Below are 22,461 nucleotides of genomic sequence, written 5' to 3' on the forward strand. Positions count from 1 at the left end.
CAAGTCCTAAATTTTTTGTTTCCCAGCATTTGAAAAAAAATTATACGACAACATATGGCCATTTTCAAAAAGTTGTTACCTGCTACAAAAGTTTCAATAAACATTTACTCTTATCAATCCTTTTTGGGAAGATGGTAGTGTATATGGTATGTTTTACCTTAGAGGGGTTGAAGTTTCATCAAAAGTCTGAATGTTAGTTGCCTATAGACAAACTTTTCATTGTTTCAGTAGAAAAGATATGTTGTTTTTGGGGATTTTATTTCGTTTGTTTTGCTTTTGAAAGCACTGCACCAAATAAGTCTTCTGAGTAGATTTATACTTTTTTCCCCATTTACACCAATTAATCCGGCAAGGCATACAAAGTAACTGTGTACTATGCCTATAATATTTCAATTTAAGATTAATCACAAGTATTTGACTCTGAATAGATTACTTTCAAAATGTCAATGAAGTATTCTCAATCTGAAGTGAGATGAGAAATTTTTTAAAGGCATTAACGAGTTTAAGGGGAATGGGCCCGTTAAGAAATCCTCTCTAGAGTTTGCCACTTATCCAGTCCCCTTAAAAGGCTAGAGAACCAATTTTCCCAGATCACATCACTACTGAATAGTCTTCCGTGGCAGTATAGTTTTGTTTTGTTTTTAAAAATATTTTCATTAATGATAATTACATACAATCAATGCAAATCAAAATTACGATTTTAGTAACTATCCACAGGTCACTTAAACCTGCTTTATTTGACGAGAAAGACATAATCATGGATCAATTGGAAGTCTAATTAGAAATTATAAAGAAAAGAGTTAAAACTCTTCAAAAGTAATAAAAGTCCATCAAAGTAACTGTGGTTTAAATGAAAAGCGTTTATAACAACATAACACGATGTCCAAATAAAATCAGAACAAAGAAAAAACATTGTGTGAGTCAGTGTGATATGAGCAAAACAAAATTTCTTCTGAACTATTTTTCTATTTCTTTATCAGTTCCACCCTCCACCTACTGCCCACAATGTGTCGTCCTCCCCTCTGTATGCGCATGCACATTGGAGTCCGAATAGTATAGCCACGGGAGACTTCAGACTCGAGTCCGAATTGCCACTTCGTTATTATTATAAGAAGTTTAACCAATGAAAAATAAAGTCTGTCACTGATTCTAACTCGGAACTTCTCAAGAATTAGAGACTTAGTAGATAAGAGAGGAAACCAAGAGGGTCTCAGTCTCCCTCACCTGGAGTTACTTTGTAGCTAGCCTATCAACGTAGGTAGGGTACCAACTTGATAGCTATAAACAAAAATAGAACCGACTGCTGTGGAAAACTTCTTTGAGAGTGACTCCCCTTGTTGACCCATTAAGATTGCCACTTGGGAATTTTTATTGCAAAATCCCTAAAGGTGTACTTTTTAAAATTAAAAAATCGGCGTAAAGTCATCAAATTTTACTAGTTAGAGTTTCATAAATCGTCTATTTAAGACTTTATAAAATAAATTAGGCTGGTACAGTTATTTTATATTTTTACCGGTTCTACAAGAAGATCTCTTGTAAGATCACAGCACTTGCTCAAGACTGGAAGACACAAAATAAAGTACGGATGAAATTTTTAAAAAGATCTGGCAATCTTGTGATACCGATACAAGACTAGCGGCGAGATAGCTATAGCGACTGGACTTTACTGGACAATTAAGTGGAGAATTGTGGATAATTTGACTTGGGCTTGGGTGATTATAACAATTTCTTTACACTTTGATTTTAACTCTACGAGTATATACGCATGTCGGCAACACCGAGCTATAATGTGCGGTATTTAATAATGTGTTTACCAATGTCAAAAGTGTTATCTACTTGCACACTCCCTGTCCCAGTTGATTATTGATTATTCTTCAAACTCAAACTTCATTTCATCTTCTCTATTTAAGTTGAGCTATTATATAGCGCAATATCCATTAAACGTGCTCAAAGGGTCCCTGAACAGCAACAACACTCTAACTTATAGAACGAGACATGACGCCTGTTACTGTTAGGCGATATTACAATTTTTTTCACTCCACCACCACCACCAATGAATTACAGATTATTGTCAACGTCCATCAAAACTTCGAGGAAACAAATGAAATGTTGTTATTTAATTCTAAAGGATTCAAACATGGATAGAGGACATTTTCTTTTCATTAACACATAATCTCAATCTCAACACTCTAAGCACTGACTCACTTTGTTGGGTTTGTTTGAAACAAGTCTTTCCAGTTTTGTTAGGTATAAAGAAAACGATTACGACGTGACATATTACAATTTACATACATAGAGAATATAGGCTATTCAGGTTTTTTCCATCTTTTGAAACATTTATCTAGATCCAGTCTAGTCTAGATAGTCTAGTCCACCAAGTCTAATCATGTTAATATTAGATACTATTACTACTGATGTTTTCAGTCACACATATAGTCTAATTTGTGGTATGAAAGATTTCTTGTAGTTAGGCGTCTGTATTTGTTGCTACCTGTTTGATGGTCATTGTATAGATATATTTGTTGCTGTTGTCTTTGGTATAGGTTTTCATTTGGCACAGCAAGAGTCTTGTAGGTATTTTAATGAATGAAGAAATGCTAAGCATTTGCCTTATTATCATTATATGGTAATCAGGGTTGTTTTCATGATATTTGTGGCACTGCTTCAGAGTTCTAAATATTTTCAGAATTTTGTCAATGTGTTCAATGTCATTTTTCAGGAGTGGATCCCAAATTGTTCAGATGTATTATATTGTCTATTGAATCAAGCAACTGGGATATAGTTTGGTTGAATTAGCGTACCTTTTTCCTTATGAGACTAAACGTGTTTTCTTTTTAAGTTGTTTCAATACTGATGGTTTCACAAATCGTTAACTTATTTTGAATCCAAGATATGGTTTTTGGTCTTTTAAAAGTTTGTACTTGTTTAAGCTTATAGTTATGATCAAAGTCTGTCTTTACATCATATATGTGATATTTGAATGACCTCCTTTAAAGATTACTCAACCCATGATGAAATATCTTAAATACAGATTATCCTATATTATCTAGGTGTCTGGAGCTGCAAGATGGAGTATCTGTCAAAGAGATTGCATCTGATAGTTTTACTAGGTAAGATTATATACAAATTATATCATGCTTTTGTTTAATGTTGTCAATATTGGATTATAAATGTTACTGAAAGACTTGTATAATTCGTCTGTATGGCTTTCAAAGTCCCTCAAACATGGGGAAGAGTAAGGATAAAGTCCTATCAACATGTCATGGTATATTGTGATAATATCCAATCTCAATGTTAGCTGAGAATAAAAGCTACATACCTCTCCAGTTCATGATATTACAGAAACATCAGCAAAGGATAAGAACAAAATAAGGACTGTGTGCAATTGAAGAGAGCATCTGATATTATTAGGAAAGTTTGAAAGGAGACATCATCTTTGGTGTATCATGCAGGAATCCACCAGATTTGGCACCTGAATTTTAGATCTATGATAACCAGGAGATAATTTCAGATAAATCACACCATATTCAAATAAACTCAAATAAATACACCGCTCAACCACATAACAAAATTAGCCTATTCTTCAATCTATGATCAAAATAATGTTTTTCCAGCAGAATGACAATTTATGCACAGTCCACACCATTTTCAATACATATTTGAAATGTAGATTTTGTTTCTTATATTTTATACATTTTCTCGCCCTTTTCAGTGCTCTTGTCTGGAATATGTTTAGGACAAGAACAAAAAGGTAAAGAAAGTAATTTGTGTTAAGTAGAAATTAAAATTTAGAAATAAAAAGTTCTAAGCAAATCTAATTCCTTTGTTGTTGTTTTTTTATTTTTTACTTTTTTTTTTTTTTTTTTTTTGAGTTGCGGGCTGGCAGGGAGGGAGGGGGGGGGGGGTGTAAAATTTTGCATTAGTAGTGATAATCTTCATCTCAAATATCATTCATGTTTTTATATTGAATCCAAATGTGCAGCTTTTTTTTTGCGTTATTTTTCAATTATTAAAAAAAAAAATTGTACTGGGAAATAAGATATTATCTTATTTCTTTTCTCAGGGTGAGCAATGTCATACAACCGTAAATTATAAAACCATTGAGTGGTTATTTTTTTGTTGATGATGTGCAACTTGAATTTACATTGTTTTTAATCAAAGAGAAACTGAAGTCGCGGGGGAAAAATATTGCCTTTTTTAGTTTTTTTTTTTTTTTTTTTTTTTTTTTCATTTAATATGACAATTCATTTACAGCTTATTGTTTGATAACCAAGCCTTATTGTGTTGTATTTACAGTAAAATTACTTTAAACCGAAAGAAGTTAAACCGAAAAATACCTTAAACCGCAAAGAATTTAATAAATTGTACTAGTTTCTTCATTATCTTTGTACTAATTCTTACGATGAACCGAAATACTTCTAAGCAGGACTTTCTTTAAACCGAAACAACTTGAGAGCACCTTCCCTTTTTCTCTTTCTCTATTTTTCTTCAAAAATTCGGGAAGGTGGCCACACGTAATAATGCCCGGCGAGATATTAAACAAAGAGCGTAAGTATAAGATGAGGGTGAAGGGTGGAATGGGGGGGGGGGGTAGGCAAACACTTCAATCGCTGCACTTGGGCTTGGCCAACACCACAATCGCGCAGACTGGAAAAGGAAGACAACGGGTGCCTGGCAGGCGAAAAATTAGGAAAGAGAAAGAGAGTTGGGGTGTAGAATCACGTAAGCGAGATGTTCTCACTCATGTGTTCATGCTTTGGAACTGAAAAATTTTCAACATGACAACATGGGGGGAGGTGGGGGGGGGGTTAGCCAACTTACCATTGATATGCCATTTCATTTCCACTTAGTTTAAATGTGTGTGTGTGATGGGCTAAAGGGGAGGGGGAGGTTCTATGTAATTGGGCCTTTGAACCTAATGACTTTTCAACAAAAGAGGGGTGTGTAGTAGACAGCTTAGCATTGACACTCCTTTTCACTTCACTTCTGAGTAGCTGCGCATCATTCCTTATCAATTATCGCACAAGAACTTTCGATCTTATTTTAGCTTTACATTTTACTAAAAGATGTCTAAAAGAAAGCACTGTGTTTACACGTTTGAGTTTAAAATCAAAATACTATGTGAAGTCAATGAAAGAAAAGTTGATCAAGATGGAGATATGTAAAAGAAAACACGGCATCCCGAACTCAACTCTTTCAACAATTTTGAATGAAAAACGAAAATCCCCAAAACTATTTTTGAAATACACCAAAAAAAAACAAAACAAACCAAACAATTAGAATAAAAATCATTTTAAAAATGGTTACGAAGATGGCATTTATTCAACAACTCCATTTAAGGGGAAACCCATGATACAATTAAATGAGCAAATTCCTTAAATAGTTACTACCCTTGAAAAACATCGCAAAACGGGAACTTGCTTTAAACCAAAATGTCTTTAAACCGAAATGGTTTAGAAGGTCCCCAAAATTTCGGTTTAAAGTAATTCTACTGTATAACATTTCAAAGTCTTGTTTTGCTTCTCTTTCACTCTTTCAGTACTATATACAGTGCATGGAATAATTCTTTTTTCTTTTAAAGGCAGTTTTTCAAGTTAAAATTTGTCTTCTGACTGACTTTGGACTCTTAGGTTTCACTGGTTTCTTTTAATTTATATTTCATATTGTATTGTTTGAATGATAGATTACAAAGCTACTGTTCTCTTGTTCAGAAATCCTCATTTATTAGAGTAGCGTGCGGGATATTGGGTATAATTCAAAATATTTCTTTATTCTGTATTATGTAAGCAAGACATCATTCCTTTTAATGTCTTTTTTCCTCGCCTCATCTTATTCTCCTGATCATAAAGAAGTCATGAGAATGACTTTGCAGTCAAGGTCCTCCGTCCAAATCTGTCCTCAGCTTTCCTCAGTGATGTTAGACTGTCCATCATTGTCCATTCCTTTACATTATCCATCCAGCACTTTTTTTTTTTTTTTTTTTGCTGTCCTCTCCTTCTACTTCCCTCCAAGGTCTATTGTCTAATGCTTTTTGCCAATATCTCATTGCAAGAAACATGATCAAATCAATACAATTTTCTTCTTTTGACTATGGACAGAAAGGATTCCTGTGGTCCCATTTTAGAGAATACTTTTCTCTAAACCTCCTCATTCATCATACGGTCTGTCCAGGTGATTCCCAAAATGCACCTGTAGCATTTGTTTTCAAATGATTGTATCCTTTTTATGATTTCTGAGGTTAATGTACAACCATATAGGAAGATTGGTAATACAAGCACCTTATATAATTTAAATTTGGAACTGAGTTTTGTGTTCTTGCTTTTCCTAATCTTATCCAGTCTTACCATTGCATTTGTTGTCATTGCTATCCCATTTTCAATTTGAATTTCCTGCAGTAAATTATATGAATGTTTAGATTTATTGTGATTCAATTTTTTGTTTTTTTTTTTCCTTGCAGGACAATATCCTAAAACATTATTCGTAGTATTATCTCAGCTAGAGACATATCATGTGACACAAGCGGAAATCTTCAAAAACAATTTTCTCAAACAAGTTGAAGGGATTGTGGAGGTAATGTTAAAAAATGAATTGCTGTGCATAAATTAATTGATATTTATATTGAAATTACCTTGACTCAAAGAATAATTTAATTTGTCATATGTCTTTTGTTGTGTATTAGTATAAACGACCATCCTTTAACATCACCTGAATGGTGTCATAATGTTCTGGTTAATACCATTTTTTAAATATATGACTTTTTTATTCAAAGAATAGGCTCGTTTTTATTTTTTTCCTTTTTATAAATATTCTCTTTTATGATAATTCTTCAAAACTGGAAAATGAAATTTTGTCATTTAGTTATTAAAATACTCCGAATGTATAACTATTTGTATATTGTATTGAAGGAAACTTGCATTTTTATCCCTTTAGCACCAGGAGTATCAATCGAATATTGTGTGTCAGATCCAAATTCTATTTTCTTTTCATAAAATTTAACGGAACAATCTCATAATCTTTTTTGCAGTAAAACTGCTATTTGTTATATCTCTTTTATTAGAGTCAAAGACCAAGGCTTTTGTTTGCACATAAGGATTTTGTTTCTGTGTACGGTGCTTGGAATGTTCTCAATCTTGTAGAACCGTGAGTTGTTTTTTGTTTTTGTTTTTTTGTCTTTTTGGCCTTCACAGACTTGAGGGGTTTTTTTCTCCTTTAAATATTGGCTATAATAGCCTGGAACATGCTTAAAGGGCTTTAAACAGAATTATTTTCAACCATAATATTGATATTTTTCAATAATGAAGCATGAAAGCTTGGAGAAGAGACTTGGGGAGTGATGTACAACTGAATGAAAAAAAAAAAAGATAAATTTTAAAAATTCCCTGATTTAATCGCAACATTTCAAGGAGCAATAGAAAAATATAATGAGCAATTCATCAAATAATACACACTCTAAGTTAGGGAGCCATTTCTGAGGTATTTTATAGTTGTAGAATCTTTGGTTCTAAAATGTAATCTGTTCCATCTACCAAATGCCTTTGCAATTAAAGAGTTTTGATGAATAGTTATACAGGGTTTTGTAATTGAATGGCAGCTATTGAACGTTTAGGAATATGCAACAAAAATGTTAATGCTACATATTTTTGCTATTCATTTTGCACCAGTTATTTCTCCTCAACTTTTCACTTATCTATTTTGTTTATTTATTTTTTTTAGGTTGTGGGAAGTATACGAAAAGGAAAGCTTTGATTGGGTTATTTTCTGTGAGGAGGACACTGCCATTAATGTGATATCATTATTGGAGTTCCTATCAACACATGACCATAATAAAGTAAGTCTTACATTTGTGATTAACTATACGACACGTATTTGATTTTGATATTTGTATTTGATTGATAGTAATTTATCATTTTATCATTGGTTTGGATGATTTAAATAGTTCTACTCTATTATTAAGTTGAACCATTGGTCTCAATTTTTTGCTAAATATAGGAATTCCACTATCCCGTTTTCTGCGTCATGGCTCCACCTCTACTCCTAGGACAAAGCCTAGAGAAAAGGACAACTCTGAGGAGCGGTTTCCATCAGCCAAAAGAGTTTCTGGGGTTAATGCCTCCTAGTAATCCCCCCCCCCCTAATCCTTACCCTCCCTTTTCAACCTCTGGTGTTTTATTTTACATTTGTTCAATTTTTGTGTAAACAGTGTGAACATATAGGGTTTCCATTTGTTGAAGCTTTTGGGTGTGATTTGTTGTAACAATTGTTCAGTTGGCAGCGCATGTAAAGTTCCTCTTTTTTTCAAATATTTCGTGTATATTTAGCAAATATAGTAATTTATAAAAAAGTGATAGGGAGTGATCAGGTATGATAACGTGGTGGAATAGGCATACAGGCAGCAGCTTCTAATGGTGCTCACACTACTATGTTATGACGATCGACCCAAGCTGCAAATTCTTTCTCGCACTAGTGCACCGTTGCAAACCGCCCGGAACCTTCATCACAACACACCGTTCAACTAGATGCTCTGTGGTTTCGGGTTCGTTCCCACATCAAGCACACGTTGGACAGTTGGAAAGTCCTCACTGGTGAAGCGCATTCAGGCGAAATTCTCTTTTGGGAATTATAAATAATAAAACTATTTTTATGCAACGCACTGAGTTTCAACCCTCAATAGATTTTCATCATCATCTGTGTGTTAATATGTATCATTTTCTTTAAACATATGCTGATATACACAGATTGTGTAAGGTTTGTGCATTTTTAAAATTTCTTTTTCCTCTATAAAGGTTGTAAAACTGATAATTCTTTTTTTTCTTTTTAAAGAGCAATTGCTAAAGCGTGACCCCATGAAATTAGAAAGTGGTCCATTGTATATCGCATTGAACCAATATTTACCCTTTACACATTTAGTCAGGTCCCCCAATAGCTCAGTTAGAAGAACACTCGCTTCTCATGCAAAGGGACCGTGATCGATCCTGTGTGCAATCGAGATTTTTATGACCCCCCCTTCCACCCAGCAGTGATTGGGTAGCTGGGTCTTTTAGATCTGATGGAAAGTACTATCCAAAGGATAGCAAGCAATTGCTATTGTCCATTTCACGTTATGGAAACCAGGATTGACCCTGGCTCCATGGGCCCATTGGCTCTGAAAGGACTACATATAGTCAACAATTTTGGCTGGTTGATGAGGTGATTTTATTGTAGCAGTATTGTATCTGAAATTGTTATAAATATAGGTTACATTATCCATTCACTTTCTAAAAACATGCATTTATGAGAAAATAATGTCATTTTTACAAAATATTGTCCTGTATAATAAAACATTCATTTATGCTTTATGTTTTTGTGTGTGTAGGCATTGTTCCTGGGTCGAGCTCTACGTGACAGGTCAACAACCATCATACATCATTTTGCATTTTCGGATAATCCATCCAAATTTGCCTATCCTGACTTTGGAACAGGTTTTGTTTTCAGCATCAGTTTACTGAAAAGGTACAACCTCATTTGCTATAAATATTAAGATTTAAGATAACAACGTCAAAGTCTAATTTTAGAAACATCACCAACCAGTATGCTGGTTATGGAAGAGTTAATTGACATTAGATTATTTTTGTCAATTATTAAAACGCACTTTATTCTTTGATTTACTACGTATTTCCAGATATTGTGAAGATCTAGAAAGCAAATTTAGAATTTTAAAAAAGGACCCTTCATGAAAATGATCATTTGATAACATGTCCTCATTTGGTTCGTGTTTTACAAAATTATATTTATGATGAAGTTTGTTTTTTTCAGTTATATATCTACATATATGATATATTTTCAGTTTGTACGGTAGACTAGCCACAGGAAAACAAAAGACGGACTTCACAATAGATCCTAAGCATGAATTAGCACTTTTTATATGGGAAGATGGAAACGGTTCTTCTTTGACAAATGTCCCTCGCTTCTGTTTTGCTGATGAAAGATCAAAGCCAGATTGTCTCATGACACATCCAATCAAATTCCCAGAATGTGGTCCACCTGTGGCAAAGGATAAGCTTTTTGTGGCAGTAAAGACTTGCAAAGAGTTTCACAACACTCGAGGTATGTTGTTGTTATCTGAAAAAGGCACAACCTGTCTGGTTATTATGTACTGTTACAATGTCAATTGTATCAGTTCATCAGAAAATATATGTTAAGCGTTAATTATAGTTAATCTTAATGATATCTATTTTATTTTATGCTCTGTAAATTGAAAAATGGAACGCAAGCAGTATATTTTTTGTTTGTTTTTGTTTGTCTATTCAAAATAAGGTCTTGCATCAGTGTCTTTTTGTCACCTGGGCCTTAGAAATAACTTGTCATCACAATATCATATCCTTCTTTGTAAATTGTCATGTTTTTGTCAGTTAAAAAAGAGCATGGCTTTGATTAGATCAGCATTGAGCATAGATTCATATTTTTATGGTCTTTATGTTTAATCCCAGGTTTAGGTGCTTTAAAATTATTAGCCCATTTGATTCAGATGTGAAAGAATGCCTGAGAAAAGTTCAAGTCCAGAAAGGCTGAATGAAATATAAATTTAACTCTGTATGCTCTGCAAGGGGAAATAAGTTTGGCACCACTCATGAAACGTATTTATTGCACAAGATGTGAAGGTTGAAAATGTGGATAGAACAAATGACTTTTATCAGGACATACCTATTTTCGTCAAATTATGATCAAAATCATCTCGAAATGGTTATCTTTTTAAAATCAAAATTAGGCTCTGATGCGTAGTTAAGAGTTAAGATTCTTATTGCAACCACTCACCTGTTGTTCACTCCAACTGCGATTACTTCCAATGAAACGAAGAAATTGTTTAGATGTCTTATTACTACTTTATCTTTCTACTATCTAATCACTTTCACAAAACAACACGTCTTCTCTTTCCTCTACTAGTCTCGTCACACACACTTCTCCACTCACGATCTCTGCCAACACTCTAATGCCTGCGTTTTTCCTGCAACTCCCGCGCTTCCCCTTCACTAATCGTTTGCCAGATTATTTCTGTACATCTCACTAAGTCACATGATGTTATAAGAGTGTCTTTTTTTTTTTCTATCATACGACTTTAGTTTTTCAGCTTGTGAGGATAATTTATCAACTTGAACTGGTTGTTAAATATCTTTTTGTAAAATTTTAAGAAAAAAAAATCTCCAAATCAGAAAGATTGTACTTTGAATTTTCACCATAGAGTTCATCCACAGTAAATTGTTAAAATTAAATAAAATTAATAATGATAAATTGTTAGAGAAAAATTGATTATGATATTATTTTCCCCGTTGTCTCAATCCAGACTAGTACAATGCTGTGTTTGATAAACGCCATGCAATACAAGGTGATATTTTTGCCTACAAGAAAGTTGTATGTTTTAAATCTATTATACAGTACCAGTCGTGAAAGCTACATGGGCAAAGCAAGCAGAAGTTATAGAGTTTTACAGTGAAGAGGAAGATAAAGACATTCCCACAGTGAGTTTGGGCATTCCAAACACAGAAAGAGGTAAGCCTTAGAGTTCATGACACTGCATGGAGAGAGTTGCCATTGATAAAACTATAGACGGACACATAATGTTATAAATGATTTTCTTGATGTATGTTCATGTTCAAGGCAATCTTGGTGATGATATAAGGAAAATAGAGTCTGATGAAAGGAATATGGGTCATTCCATCTCAATCAGACCCATGTAACACTATTTACAAAATGTCTAATATAGTATCAAGGAAGACCATAGTTGTCTGGTTTCTTTTCCCAAGTGAAGTTATTAAATAGCTGAAGCTGCTCTTAGCTGTGGATTGGTAGATATATGCCTTGAAAATCAGACAGTTGCCATTCAACTGACGAAATTGTCTTAAAATTAATGGCTAATTTTTAACATGAGCTGGTATGTCTCATATCATCCTAAATAATTCCAACAGGTTCTAGTTTGTATTTTCACAAAGTTATAACAGTCTATGTTTGCTAAAAACTGAGTAATTGGCCATAGAAAATCATTACACATCTCGTCCATTATGCAAAGATAACTCTCTCATAATTTTATCAATTCAGGTACAAGTGCGAAATAGTAATATTATAAATATAATATTATTTATTCCATAGCACTTCCTGTCTTCTGAATGCTTTTGGATATTCACATAAAGTATATACTGAGCCATCGTTAAAATGCTTTTGTTTATCATTCGAATGTAATGATTACAACACGGCCATATTGTATTATATCAAATCACATATCCTATCTCCATTATTTTAAGAAGTACTTATGATAAATGTCTCAGTTTCAGTGGGTTTTTTAATTGGAGTTCATCTTTTACACATTACTAATGGCCTAATTAAAAGCCTGTGGATATTTGTCTAATTTTCTTGAAGATTGTTAATAAAACAGCATGATTGGGTTGGATTGACCCATATAGATGTGCTTGAGGTTCCCCTGGATTTGAGATTTAGGTGTTGCACTGTAATAGGTTTGAGGTGAATTATAGTGAAATACAATTTTCCCCAGGACATTGTGGTAAAACCATGGCCATTGTACACCGTATCCTCAAGATTTAGGTGTTGCACTGTAATAGGTTTGAGGTGAATTATAGTGAAATACAATTTTCCCCAGGACATTGTGGTAAAACCATGGCCATTGTACGCCGTATCCTCAAGATTTAGGTGTTGCACTGTAATAGGTTTGAGGTGAATTATAGTGAAATACAATTTTCCCCAGGACATTGTGGTAAAATCATGGCCATTGTACGCCGTATCCTCAAGATTTAGGTGTTGCACTGTAATAGGTTTGAGGTGAATTATAGTGAAATACAATTTTCCCCAGGGCATTGTGGTAAAACCATGGCCATTGTACGCCGTATCCTCAAGATTTAGGTGTTGCACTGTATAAGGTTTGAGGTGAATTATAGTGCAATACAATTTTCCCCAGGACATTGTGGTAAAACCACGGCCATTGTACGCCGTATCCTCAAGATTTAGGTGTTGCACTGTAATAGGTTTGAGGTGAATTATAGTGAAATACAATTTTCCCCAGGACATTGTGGTAAAACTATGGCCATTGTACGCTGTATCCTCAAGATTTAGGTGTTGCACTGTAATAGGTTTGAGGTGAATTATAGTGAAATACAATTTTCCCCAGGACATTGTGGTAAAACCATGGCCATTGTACGCTGTATCCTCAAGATTTAGGTGTTGCAATGTAATAGGTTTGAGGTGAATTATAGTGAAATACAATTTTCCCCAGGACCTTGTGGTAAAACCATGGCCATTGTACGCCGTATCCTCAAGATTTAGGTGTTGCAATGTAATAGGTTTGAGGTGAATTATAGTGAAATACAATTTTCCCCAGGACATTGTGGTAAAACCATGGCCATTGTATGCCGTATCCTCAAGATTTAGGTGTTGCACTGTAATAGGTTTGAGGTGAATTATAGTGAAATACAATTTTCCCCAGGACATTGTGGTAAAACCATGGCCATTGTACGCCGTATCCTCAAGATTTAGGTGTTGCACTGTAATAGGTTTGAGGTGAATTATAGTGAAATACAATTTTCCCCAGGACATTGTGGTAAAACCATGGCCATTGTACGCCGTATCCTCAAGATTTAGGTGTTGCACTGTAATAGGTTTGAGGTGAATTATAGTGAAATACAATTTTCCCCAGGACATTGTGGTAAAATCATGGCCATTGTACGCCGTATCCTCAAGATTTAGGTGTTGCACTGTAATAGGTTTGAGGTGAATTATAGTGAAATACAATTTTCCCCAGGGCATTGTGGTAAAACTATGGCCATTGTACGCTGTATCCTCAAGATTTAGGTGTTGCACTGTAATAGGTTTGAGGTGAATTATAGTGAAATACAATTTTCCCCAGGGCATTGTGGTAAAACCATGGCCATTGTACGCCGTATCCTCAAGATTTAGGTGTTGCACTGTATAAGGTTTGAGGTGAATTATAGTGCAATACAATTTTCCCCAGGACATTGTGGTAAAACCACGGCCATTGTACGCCGTATCCTCAAGATTTAGGTGTTGCACTGTAATAGGTTTGAGGTGAATTATAGTGAAATACAATTTTCCCCAGGACATTGTGGTAAAACTATGGCCATTGTACGCTGTATCCTCAAGATTTAGGTGTTGCACTGTAATAGGTTTGAGGTGAATTATAGTGAAATACAATTTTCCCAGGACATTGTGGTAAAACCATGGCCATTGTACGCTGTATCCTCAAGATTTAGGTGTTGCAATGTAATAGGTTTGAGGTGAATTATAGTGAAATACAATTTTCCCCAGGACATTGTGGTAAAACCATGGCCATTGTACGCCGTATCCTCAAGATTTAGGTGTTGCAATGTAATAGGTTTGAGGTGAATTATAGTGAAATACAATTTTCCCCAGGACATTGTGGTAAAACCATGGCCATTGTATGCCGTATCCTCAAGATTTAGGTGTTGCACTGTAATAGGTTTGAGGTGAATTATAGTGAAATACAATTTTCCCCAGGACATTGTGGTAAAACCATGGCCATTGTACGCTGTATCCTCAAGATTTAGGTGTTGCATTGTAATAGGTTTGAGGTGAATTATAGTGAAATACAATTTTCCCCAGGGCATTGTGGTAAAACCATGGCCATTGTACGCCGTATCCTCAAGATTTAGGTGTTGCACTGTAATAGGTTTGAGGTGAATTACAGTGAAATACAATTTTCCCCAGGACATTGTGGTAAAACCATGGCCATTGTACGCCGTATCCTCAAGATTTAGGTGTTGCACTGTAATAGGTTTGAGGTGAATTTAGTGAAATACAATTTTCCCAGGACATTGTGGTAAAACTATGGCCATTGTACGCTGTATCCTCAAGATTTAGGTGTTACACTGTAATAGGTTTGAGGTGAATTATAGTGAAATACAATTTTCCCCAGGGCATTGTGGTAAAACTATGGCCATTGTACGCTGTATCCTCAAGATTTAGGTGTTGCACTGTAATAGGTTTGAGGTGAATTATAGTGAAATACAATTTTCCCCAGGACATTGTGGTAAAACCATGGCCATTGTACGCCGTATCCTCAAGATTTAGGTGTTGCACTGTAATAGGTTTGAGTTGAATTATAGTGAAATACAATTTTCCCCAGGACATTGTGATAAAACCATGGCCATTGTACGTCGTATCCTCAAGATTTAGGTGTTGCACTGTAATAGGTTTGAGGTGAATTATAGTGAAATACAATTTTCCCCAGGACATTGTGGTAAAACCATGGCCATTGTACGCCGTATCCTCAAGACCCAGCATTATACTCGTCCATGGTGGATTCTCATTGCTGATGACGATACCATTATCAACTTGGACAGACTGAGGGCCCTGCTTGCCTGTTACAACAACCACAGGGAACCCGTAGCTCTCGGGGAACGTTACGGTTTTGGTTTGTTTCGAGGGAGGGGCTATGACTACATCACTGGTGGTGGAGGGTAAGTGAGAGGTAGAAGAGTTATTTGTTTTTGTACCCTATAGAATTATGGAATTTTCTATACCTGGGTGGGGATCCTGACCTCCCATAGCGGGCAGGGAGGTACTTACTGTGTCTTCTATCCCCTTATATATCTGTTTTCCAACATGCTTTCTGTCTTTGTCTTGGCATGAGATTACTTGGTTTTGTCCTGGCCCTGGCCGGAGTCCTAGGTGGGAGGGTAACAGTCAAATGCATAGTTTTTGTTTTGGGAGATGATATTTTTTTCCTTGTAAATCATCTCTCTGTTATGTGTTCTTTTATTTGTTATTTTTAATGTATAATGCAAGCATTTGAGTGTATTCTTCTTTGTTGGATTTTGAGCTTGTGTCTGGATGAGACTTATAGGTGATCTCAAACTAGGTGCATTGGTGGTATGCTCTTGGAATCTATATCTGATCCCTATTTGTTTCCCAGTTCCCCTATGTCTTACTTTTTCTTGGGTGCTTTAATTGTAATTCTAGAACGTTTTACTATCCCATTTTCTTCCTTTTTACTGGCGCTGATATAACCTAAATGTTTTGCAAGCGCCGTAAAACCCTTAAAAAAACAAACAAAATCTTCTATACACTGTAGGCTTTTAACTTTTTGTTTTATAAACCGTTAAGCCAGATGTTGGACTTAAAACTTTTTTACTTTCTCTTGATTTATTTTTGACAATGTAAGCAACATTACTGATTTTCTTTCATCATTACTGTTTTTTTTTCATCTTCCGAAATGAGTGAACCTTTTTTTTGTTCATGTTTAAAGTTCAGATATATTTTGTAGCATCATCATTTTAGGCTTGCAATTTTCCTTTCAGATAAGACTTATTGTATTATCTAATTAGCTCCAAACCAGCATTTATCATTTTCCTTTTGATTATTTATTTTCTTTGGTATAAGTTTGCGAATTATTTTTAATCAATGTTTAGGATGGTTTTCAATCTTCCTGCCCTTACACTCCTGGGTGAGAGTTGTAGGTGCCCATCTGATGACTCTCCTGATGATATGATTCTGGGGTTATGTCTCAAGTCCATTGGTATTCCTGTCACACACAGTCGATTTTTCCACCAGGTCAGTATTTTATAGTTTAAAAAACGTCAAGAAATGCATGTTAGACAATGTTAAACACATATATATATATATAATATACGTTTGGCCACACATAGGTAAAATTCAACTATAAGATAAGGACATAATTTAAGATATATATATTTTCGATAGTTTTTGTATTAGGAGTGGTACTATATTGCTGGCCGAGATCTTAAATTTTGTCGTTATAGTTGCATTTTATGTAATGTATAGCCAAATGTTTTTTAGTCCAACTGAGACAACACTAAAATAACGAGTGTGAAAATGTAATGGTTTCCTTTTATCTAAATTAAATTGTTATGACTTAGTATTACTCCTGTAATGCTTATCCTGTGATCATGCCTTCTTTCGCGGGTGGTTGGATGGGAGCATCACCCTTGAATCATATACCTATGATGTCCGCATGGGTGTACGATCCGATAGTGATGTCGTTTCTTCTTCTCTTTACTAGCCTATCCTGCTTCTTTGGTTTGTGATTGTATTTTTGACAGGGGATATTTTTTTTTCTGTAAATCTTCTGCCTGTTTGTTCTTGGTTATTTATAATTTAGCTGATATCTTTAGGTTATGATTTTGATTTACATTTGTACTATTTTTTGTTAGATTGCTTGTTTTTTTGTTTCAGCGGTCTCTCGTATAACCTCAATTGTGTTGGAAGAGACCTAAAGCAACAAACAAACAAACAAAAATGCCTTCTTTCATTTTTAATCTCAAACATTGCGGAAGATGAATTAAAGATATGTGACTTACATATCCACTGGGTGGTGTTCCTGACCTCCCATAGTGGGCAGGGAGGCACTTACTGTGTCTTCTATCCCCCTATCCTTTTTCCAACTTGCTTTTTGTCTTTGTCTTGGAATGAGATTACTTGATTTTGTCCTGGTCCTGGCCGGTATATGATGATATTTTTTTCCTTGTAAATCATCTCTGTTATGCACTGTATTATGTTTTGTTTACATATTATATATGATTTGTAGATATTTGAGTTTATTCTTTTAATAGGGGCCTGTGCTTGTGTCTGGATGAAACTTTTAGGTGATCTCAAACTAAGTACTTTGATTGTGTGCTCTTGGAATCTACATCTGTTTCCTATTTGAACCAGTTCTCCTTTGTCTTTTCTTTTTTTTTTTTTTTTGGTGCTTTCATTGCAATTCTAGAACTTTTATTCATTTTCTTCCTTTTTACTGGCGCTGATATGACCTTAATGTGTTGCAAGCGCCGTATAACCCTTAAAAACAAACAAACAATTACAAATCCAACCTTGTTTTAATCTATTTTGTCACCAGGCCAGACCTGATGACTACAGTGAGGGTTTCCTGTCCAATCAACATCCAGTGTCATTCCACAAACATTGGGTAACAGACCCTAACAAAGTCTTTGAGGGGCTTTTAAAACCGGTCATTGGAGGAGGTAGCCAGGATGAGTCATCATCATCGGTGAATAGCAAAAACAGGGAAGAACTATGATGGATGTTTCTCGTGACAACCATTCCTCTGTTGATGGAATCTTTACAATAATACTTAAATCGTTATTTTATTATTCCACCAAGATCTACATGTCGAGTATTGATTGATGCACTTGGTTACTGCAAGAGAGGTACCAAGGAAAATATGCTGTCCAAGCCTCACAATCATATGGTCATTATGTTGCTAAATTTTACCAAAATTCCTTTTTTAGAGGTTTAGGGCAACGTTTTCAATTTAGATTTAATTTTTTAATGTGCAATGTGTATTCAGGATTTCAGCCATTCACTTCACTCTTCTTTCTCATTAGAATGTAGAGCTCACACATTAAAGTGATTTCTGGGTGGGGTTCCAGAATTGTACATCTAGAATACTTTTACTATCCAATTTTCTTCCTTTTAACTGGTGCTGACATGACCTAATTGTATTGCAAGCGCCGTAATATCCTTTTAAATTAAAAAAAAATAATTAAAGAACAACATGCAAGTGATTTGCAGTTTTATAAAGTGACAGCATCTCTGTGAGGTGCAATAACTGATGTACTTGTTACTGTTTCTGCTAAACGTTTGTTTATGAAATTCTTTTTACTGACTTAGACTTTATCTTTGTCTAGATAAGAACCAGATCGATGTTTAAGGTTGTTGTTGTTTGGCTTTGTACTAAGATTAGTTACAATGCCTTCTCCACTGTACCCTGGTACAAAAGATACCATCTGGTATATGGAAGGAAAGGTCAGAGATAACATTTAACATATCAATAGAATTGTAGATCAGGAGATGAGATTAAGAGATGAATTTATAAAATAAATAGATAGAATTCAAAAGTGATATTAATATTAATGTTTCAATAAGTGACTTTAGTCAAATTAATCAAAAAGTAAATTGAACTTATATATTATCATTTCAGGGGGAAAAATGCATCTAAATTGCTTGTAACTTGGTCTAGTTACTCTTGACTTTAAAATTTGAAAGCTTTCAGAAATCCAAATGTTATAGAATTGACTTTTTAAAGAATGTAGCATATGGATGCCCAAGTGAAATTTATCAATCAGAAAAATCATCTGACACTAGAGAATGATTTTTTTAAAATGTAGCATATTGACGCATAGTAAACAGAAAAATCATCTGACACACTATAAAATGTAACTTTCTTGAAAATGTAACATATTGGCATTCCAGTGACGTCAATGACAAAGGAAAATCATCTGACGCTACAGAATAACTTTTTTAAATGCTTCAAAAGCTCAAATCATCTTACATGCTATAGAATATAAATTCTATAAAAAATGTAGCATTTTGAAGCACAAGTGACATCAATAAAATATAGAAAAATTGCCTGAAAGGTTACCCATATGTGATGTCATCTTTTACTTTAGATGGCAATGCTCATTTTTGGCTCATCTAAATTTATTGGCTGTTCCCACAAGTTTTGGAATAATCGTGATAGGAAATTCAATGGAATCTTTCCAATAACTTGTAAGTAACACTTTTTAAAATGCTCCACTGAGAATAATCAAAATGATACGATATCATTTGAGATACACCGATGGAAAATAATGACAAAGATCTACAATTTGGAAGGCGTAAACATCAAAGTGTGAAGGAAATTAATTTCTCGACTTATTTTGTTTTTGCCATTCAAATCTGTTGTAACCTTCCCTAATATAATGAAGAATTATCATAAGTATAAAAGTATCTTGATCGGTACGATGAAGGTTTTAATACAGCTGATGATATATTTCCAAAATTTGAAAATGTCTTGACATGATTCCAAGACTGCATTTCATGTTCCGCCCTCAATAATACACCTTTGCAATTATTGTCTCAGTCATTAGATAACATGTCTTGATTTTCTCGTACATTGAATTTTTATTGGGGAAAAATATGCATTTTTATTAAGCGTCTTTGTATAAAGAGTAACAAACTTGCCATTGATTTAATTTATCAAAGCTTATTTATGAGTATGAATGTCTGATTATTTATTTATTGTGTTGTGAGAGACCAAAATGTGTTTTATTCATGATTTTATTAATTTTTGACTTATCTTTTATGCTGTATGGTTTTGGAAGTGTATGCATAATAATTTTTATAATCAATATTATATGTGATATATTAAGTAATGATGGTATATAAATATTATCTGTTTCAAGTTTTAATTTATACTGTGGTAACTGCTTCAGTAATCATTTTCCTAATTCAAAGCAGATATATTTTCACTTCTCGGCAGTTTTTATAAATCACTTTTTTTGTCACTCATAATTGTTTTAAAAAAAGATAAAGGTCCACATGTATATTTTAAGTTTTGACATTTTCATAAAACCGCATTTGTTGATCCAAGAATTTGAATCTCAATGATAATTGACTGGTGTGTAAATGATTTCATTTTACAGACTTTGCTGGGGCCAAAAATTTCACAAAGGATGTTTTTATTTTTGATTTTTAAAATGTTGTCATCCATAAAGGAATTTTAATAGATCACACTCTAGAAATGTGACAGCTAATCAACCCGGCACTATCGATAACAATACCGTGTCATCATTGGCACTACAACAAACTTATTATGTTGGAAAAATATCTCAGCTATCTCTCTGGTGTGGTGGCCACATCAGTTTCATGTGCAGGGTCGCTCGTATAACCTAATTTGATTGATTTTACTCACTGAGTATGTGATGGTTTTATTAAATCCTTTCAACTATTTCTTCATTCACATTTCTTTTGAAATATTCATTGTGTGAGAAACATATTGTAAACAAAAGACTGAATTTATAAACAAATTAAATTAAATTGAGCTTTATATAGCGCAATGTCCACTAAATGTGCTCAAAGCGCTTTACAAGGGGTCCCTGATCAACAGCAACATTTAACATGTAGGACGGAACATATCGCCTGCCTGTTAGGCGATATTACAATTTTTCGGACAAAGACAGTGCTGTTAACGGCCAGGTACTCATTTTACACCTGAGTACAGTGAGAGAAAGTGAGTAAATAGCCTTTTCCAAGGACTCAACTATGGGCTGAGCATGAGGCTCGAACCCAGGACCTTCCGATCCAAAAGTGAGTGTCATACCACTAGACCACATAGCCGCACATATTACAGTGTTATGTTTTGTCAAAAGAAGCATACGACCGTGGCAACAAACCATGATGTCATAATAAGATTGCATAAGGGTATTAAATGTACAAAATAAAAAATGATTTCATTGAATGATGATTGAGACATAGAAATATTTATTTTTGATATTTCGAAAAGATAAAAGAAGACGCTGAAATATTCATTTTTAAGTCATTAATTCACCAATCGAAGAATGTTGAGGGATAGTAATTCATGGTGTTATTATACCATCCGTACTGGATTTCAAATTTACGTATTCATTTTAGTCATTAATTCATGAATCGTTAAAAGTTGAGGGATAGGCAATTCATGGCATTATTAAACCATCTGTACTGGATGGGTTATTTGACCTCCCATGTTGGGCAGAAGGTCACTTGCTGTGTCTTCTTTTTTTTTTCTTCACTTTTTTCAACAGTTTCTCACAGGGTTCTGCATTGTTTAGAGATTCACCTTGATGGAACAAATATTTGAAATACTACAAACAATATTTTCTACCCGGTGGTCAAAATATATTGTTTGGTCATAAAGAGAAGAAAAAAAACATCCTCCAGAATATTATGTATTATGTTTAACGCTTTGACTGTTGTTGTTGTTGTTAATATATTTTTTATTATTATTATTATTATTATTATTATTATTATTATTATTATTATTATTATTATTATTATTTTTATTATCATTATTGTTATTATAATAATATTATTATGACCATCATTGTAGTAGTTGTTGTTGATATTGTTTTATATGTTACTCCATCCATGTCATAACTTCCATCAGTTATACTTCCAAAGTTTAAAAAGAGCAAAGCCTTGTCTCTAACCATCATTCTTTAACCTGTATAATCTTGTGTTGGTGATTTAGATTGATCAATGATTGTTGACATCAGTAATGTTATGTATGTGTGGCTTCAACATTGTTAAACTGGGTAGAAATTTCCATTATAATTTTTTACTTATTAATTCTGTTATTTGTTGTTATTGATTTTACTGAAGATGCTTGTAATGATGATAAAGGTGATGATGATATTTACGATGTAATTGCTGTTTTTATTGTTGTTGTTGTTGTTGTTGTTGTTGTTCTTCTTCTTCTTCTTCTTCTTCTTCTTCTTCTTCTTCTTCTTCTTCTTCTTCTTCTTCTTCTTCTTCTTCTTCTTCTTCTTCTTCTTCTTCTTCTTCTTCTTTTTTTTTTTTTCCTTCTTCTTCTTCTCCTTCTCCTTCTTTTTCTGGGTGGGGTTCCCAACCTCCCATAGTGGGCAGGGAGGTACTTGCTGTGTCCTGTATATCCCTATACCCGTTTTCCAA

General features: G+C 34.1%; 2 protein-coding genes across 6 annotated transcripts in view; one reads left to right on the top strand and one right to left on the bottom strand.

The window, feature by feature from the left end:
* Positions 1–10,812, bottom strand: part of LOC144967236 (acyl-CoA dehydrogenase family member 11-like) — a 27,677-nt gene extending 16,865 nt beyond the window's left edge. Inside the window, exon 1 of one of the 5 annotated variants that reach the window (XM_078904199.1) lies at positions 998–1,247. In XM_078904199.1, coding sequence (XP_078760325.1) covers positions 998–1,040 — 43 coding nt within the window. In that variant the 5' untranslated portion in view covers positions 1,041–1,247. Of the gene's footprint in view, positions 1–997; positions 1,335–10,791 lie in introns of those variants that run through there. The other 4 variants (XM_078904198.1, XM_078904200.1, XM_078904197.1 and 1 more) reach the window with 4 other exon arrangements.
* Positions 1,602–21,556, top strand: LOC144967239 (beta-1,3-glucosyltransferase-like). Its single transcript, XM_078904203.1, has 13 exons — positions 1,602–1,712; positions 3,051–3,110; positions 3,713–3,751; positions 6,458–6,570; positions 7,058–7,140; positions 7,714–7,828; positions 9,353–9,489; positions 9,824–10,083; positions 11,410–11,523; positions 15,248–15,476; positions 16,428–16,569; positions 17,873–18,813; positions 19,028–21,556. Exons 2-12 carry the CDS (start codon positions 3,068–3,070, stop codon positions 18,050–18,052), a joined length of 1,455 nt encoding a protein of 484 aa, XP_078760329.1. The 5' UTR covers positions 1,602–1,712; positions 3,051–3,067; the 3' UTR covers positions 18,053–18,813; positions 19,028–21,556.
* The last annotated feature ends 905 nt before the right edge of the window (positions 21,557–22,461 follow it).

The sequence above is a fragment of the Berghia stephanieae genome, chromosome 3, assembly GCF_034508935.2.
Source record: "Berghia stephanieae isolate SIO BIC M18660-M18661 chromosome 3, UCSD_Bste_1.3, whole genome shotgun sequence".
Taxonomy (NCBI): Eukaryota; Metazoa; Mollusca; class Gastropoda; order Nudibranchia; family Aeolidiidae; genus Berghia; species Berghia stephanieae.

Excerpts from the sequence above, each read along its gene's own strand:
- LOC144967239 (XM_078904203.1), top strand. The coding sequence starts at position 3,068 with ATGGAGTATCTGTCAAAGAGATTGCATCTGATAGTTTTACTAG. Across the intron at positions 9,490-9,823 it reads AGCATCAGTTTACTGAAAAG|TTTGTACGGTAGACTAGCCA; the intron begins GTACAACCTCAT and ends ATATATTTTCAG. Across the intron at positions 15,477-16,427 it reads TACATCACTGGTGGTGGAGG|GATGGTTTTCAATCTTCCTG; the intron begins GTAAGTGAGAGG and ends ATCAATGTTTAG.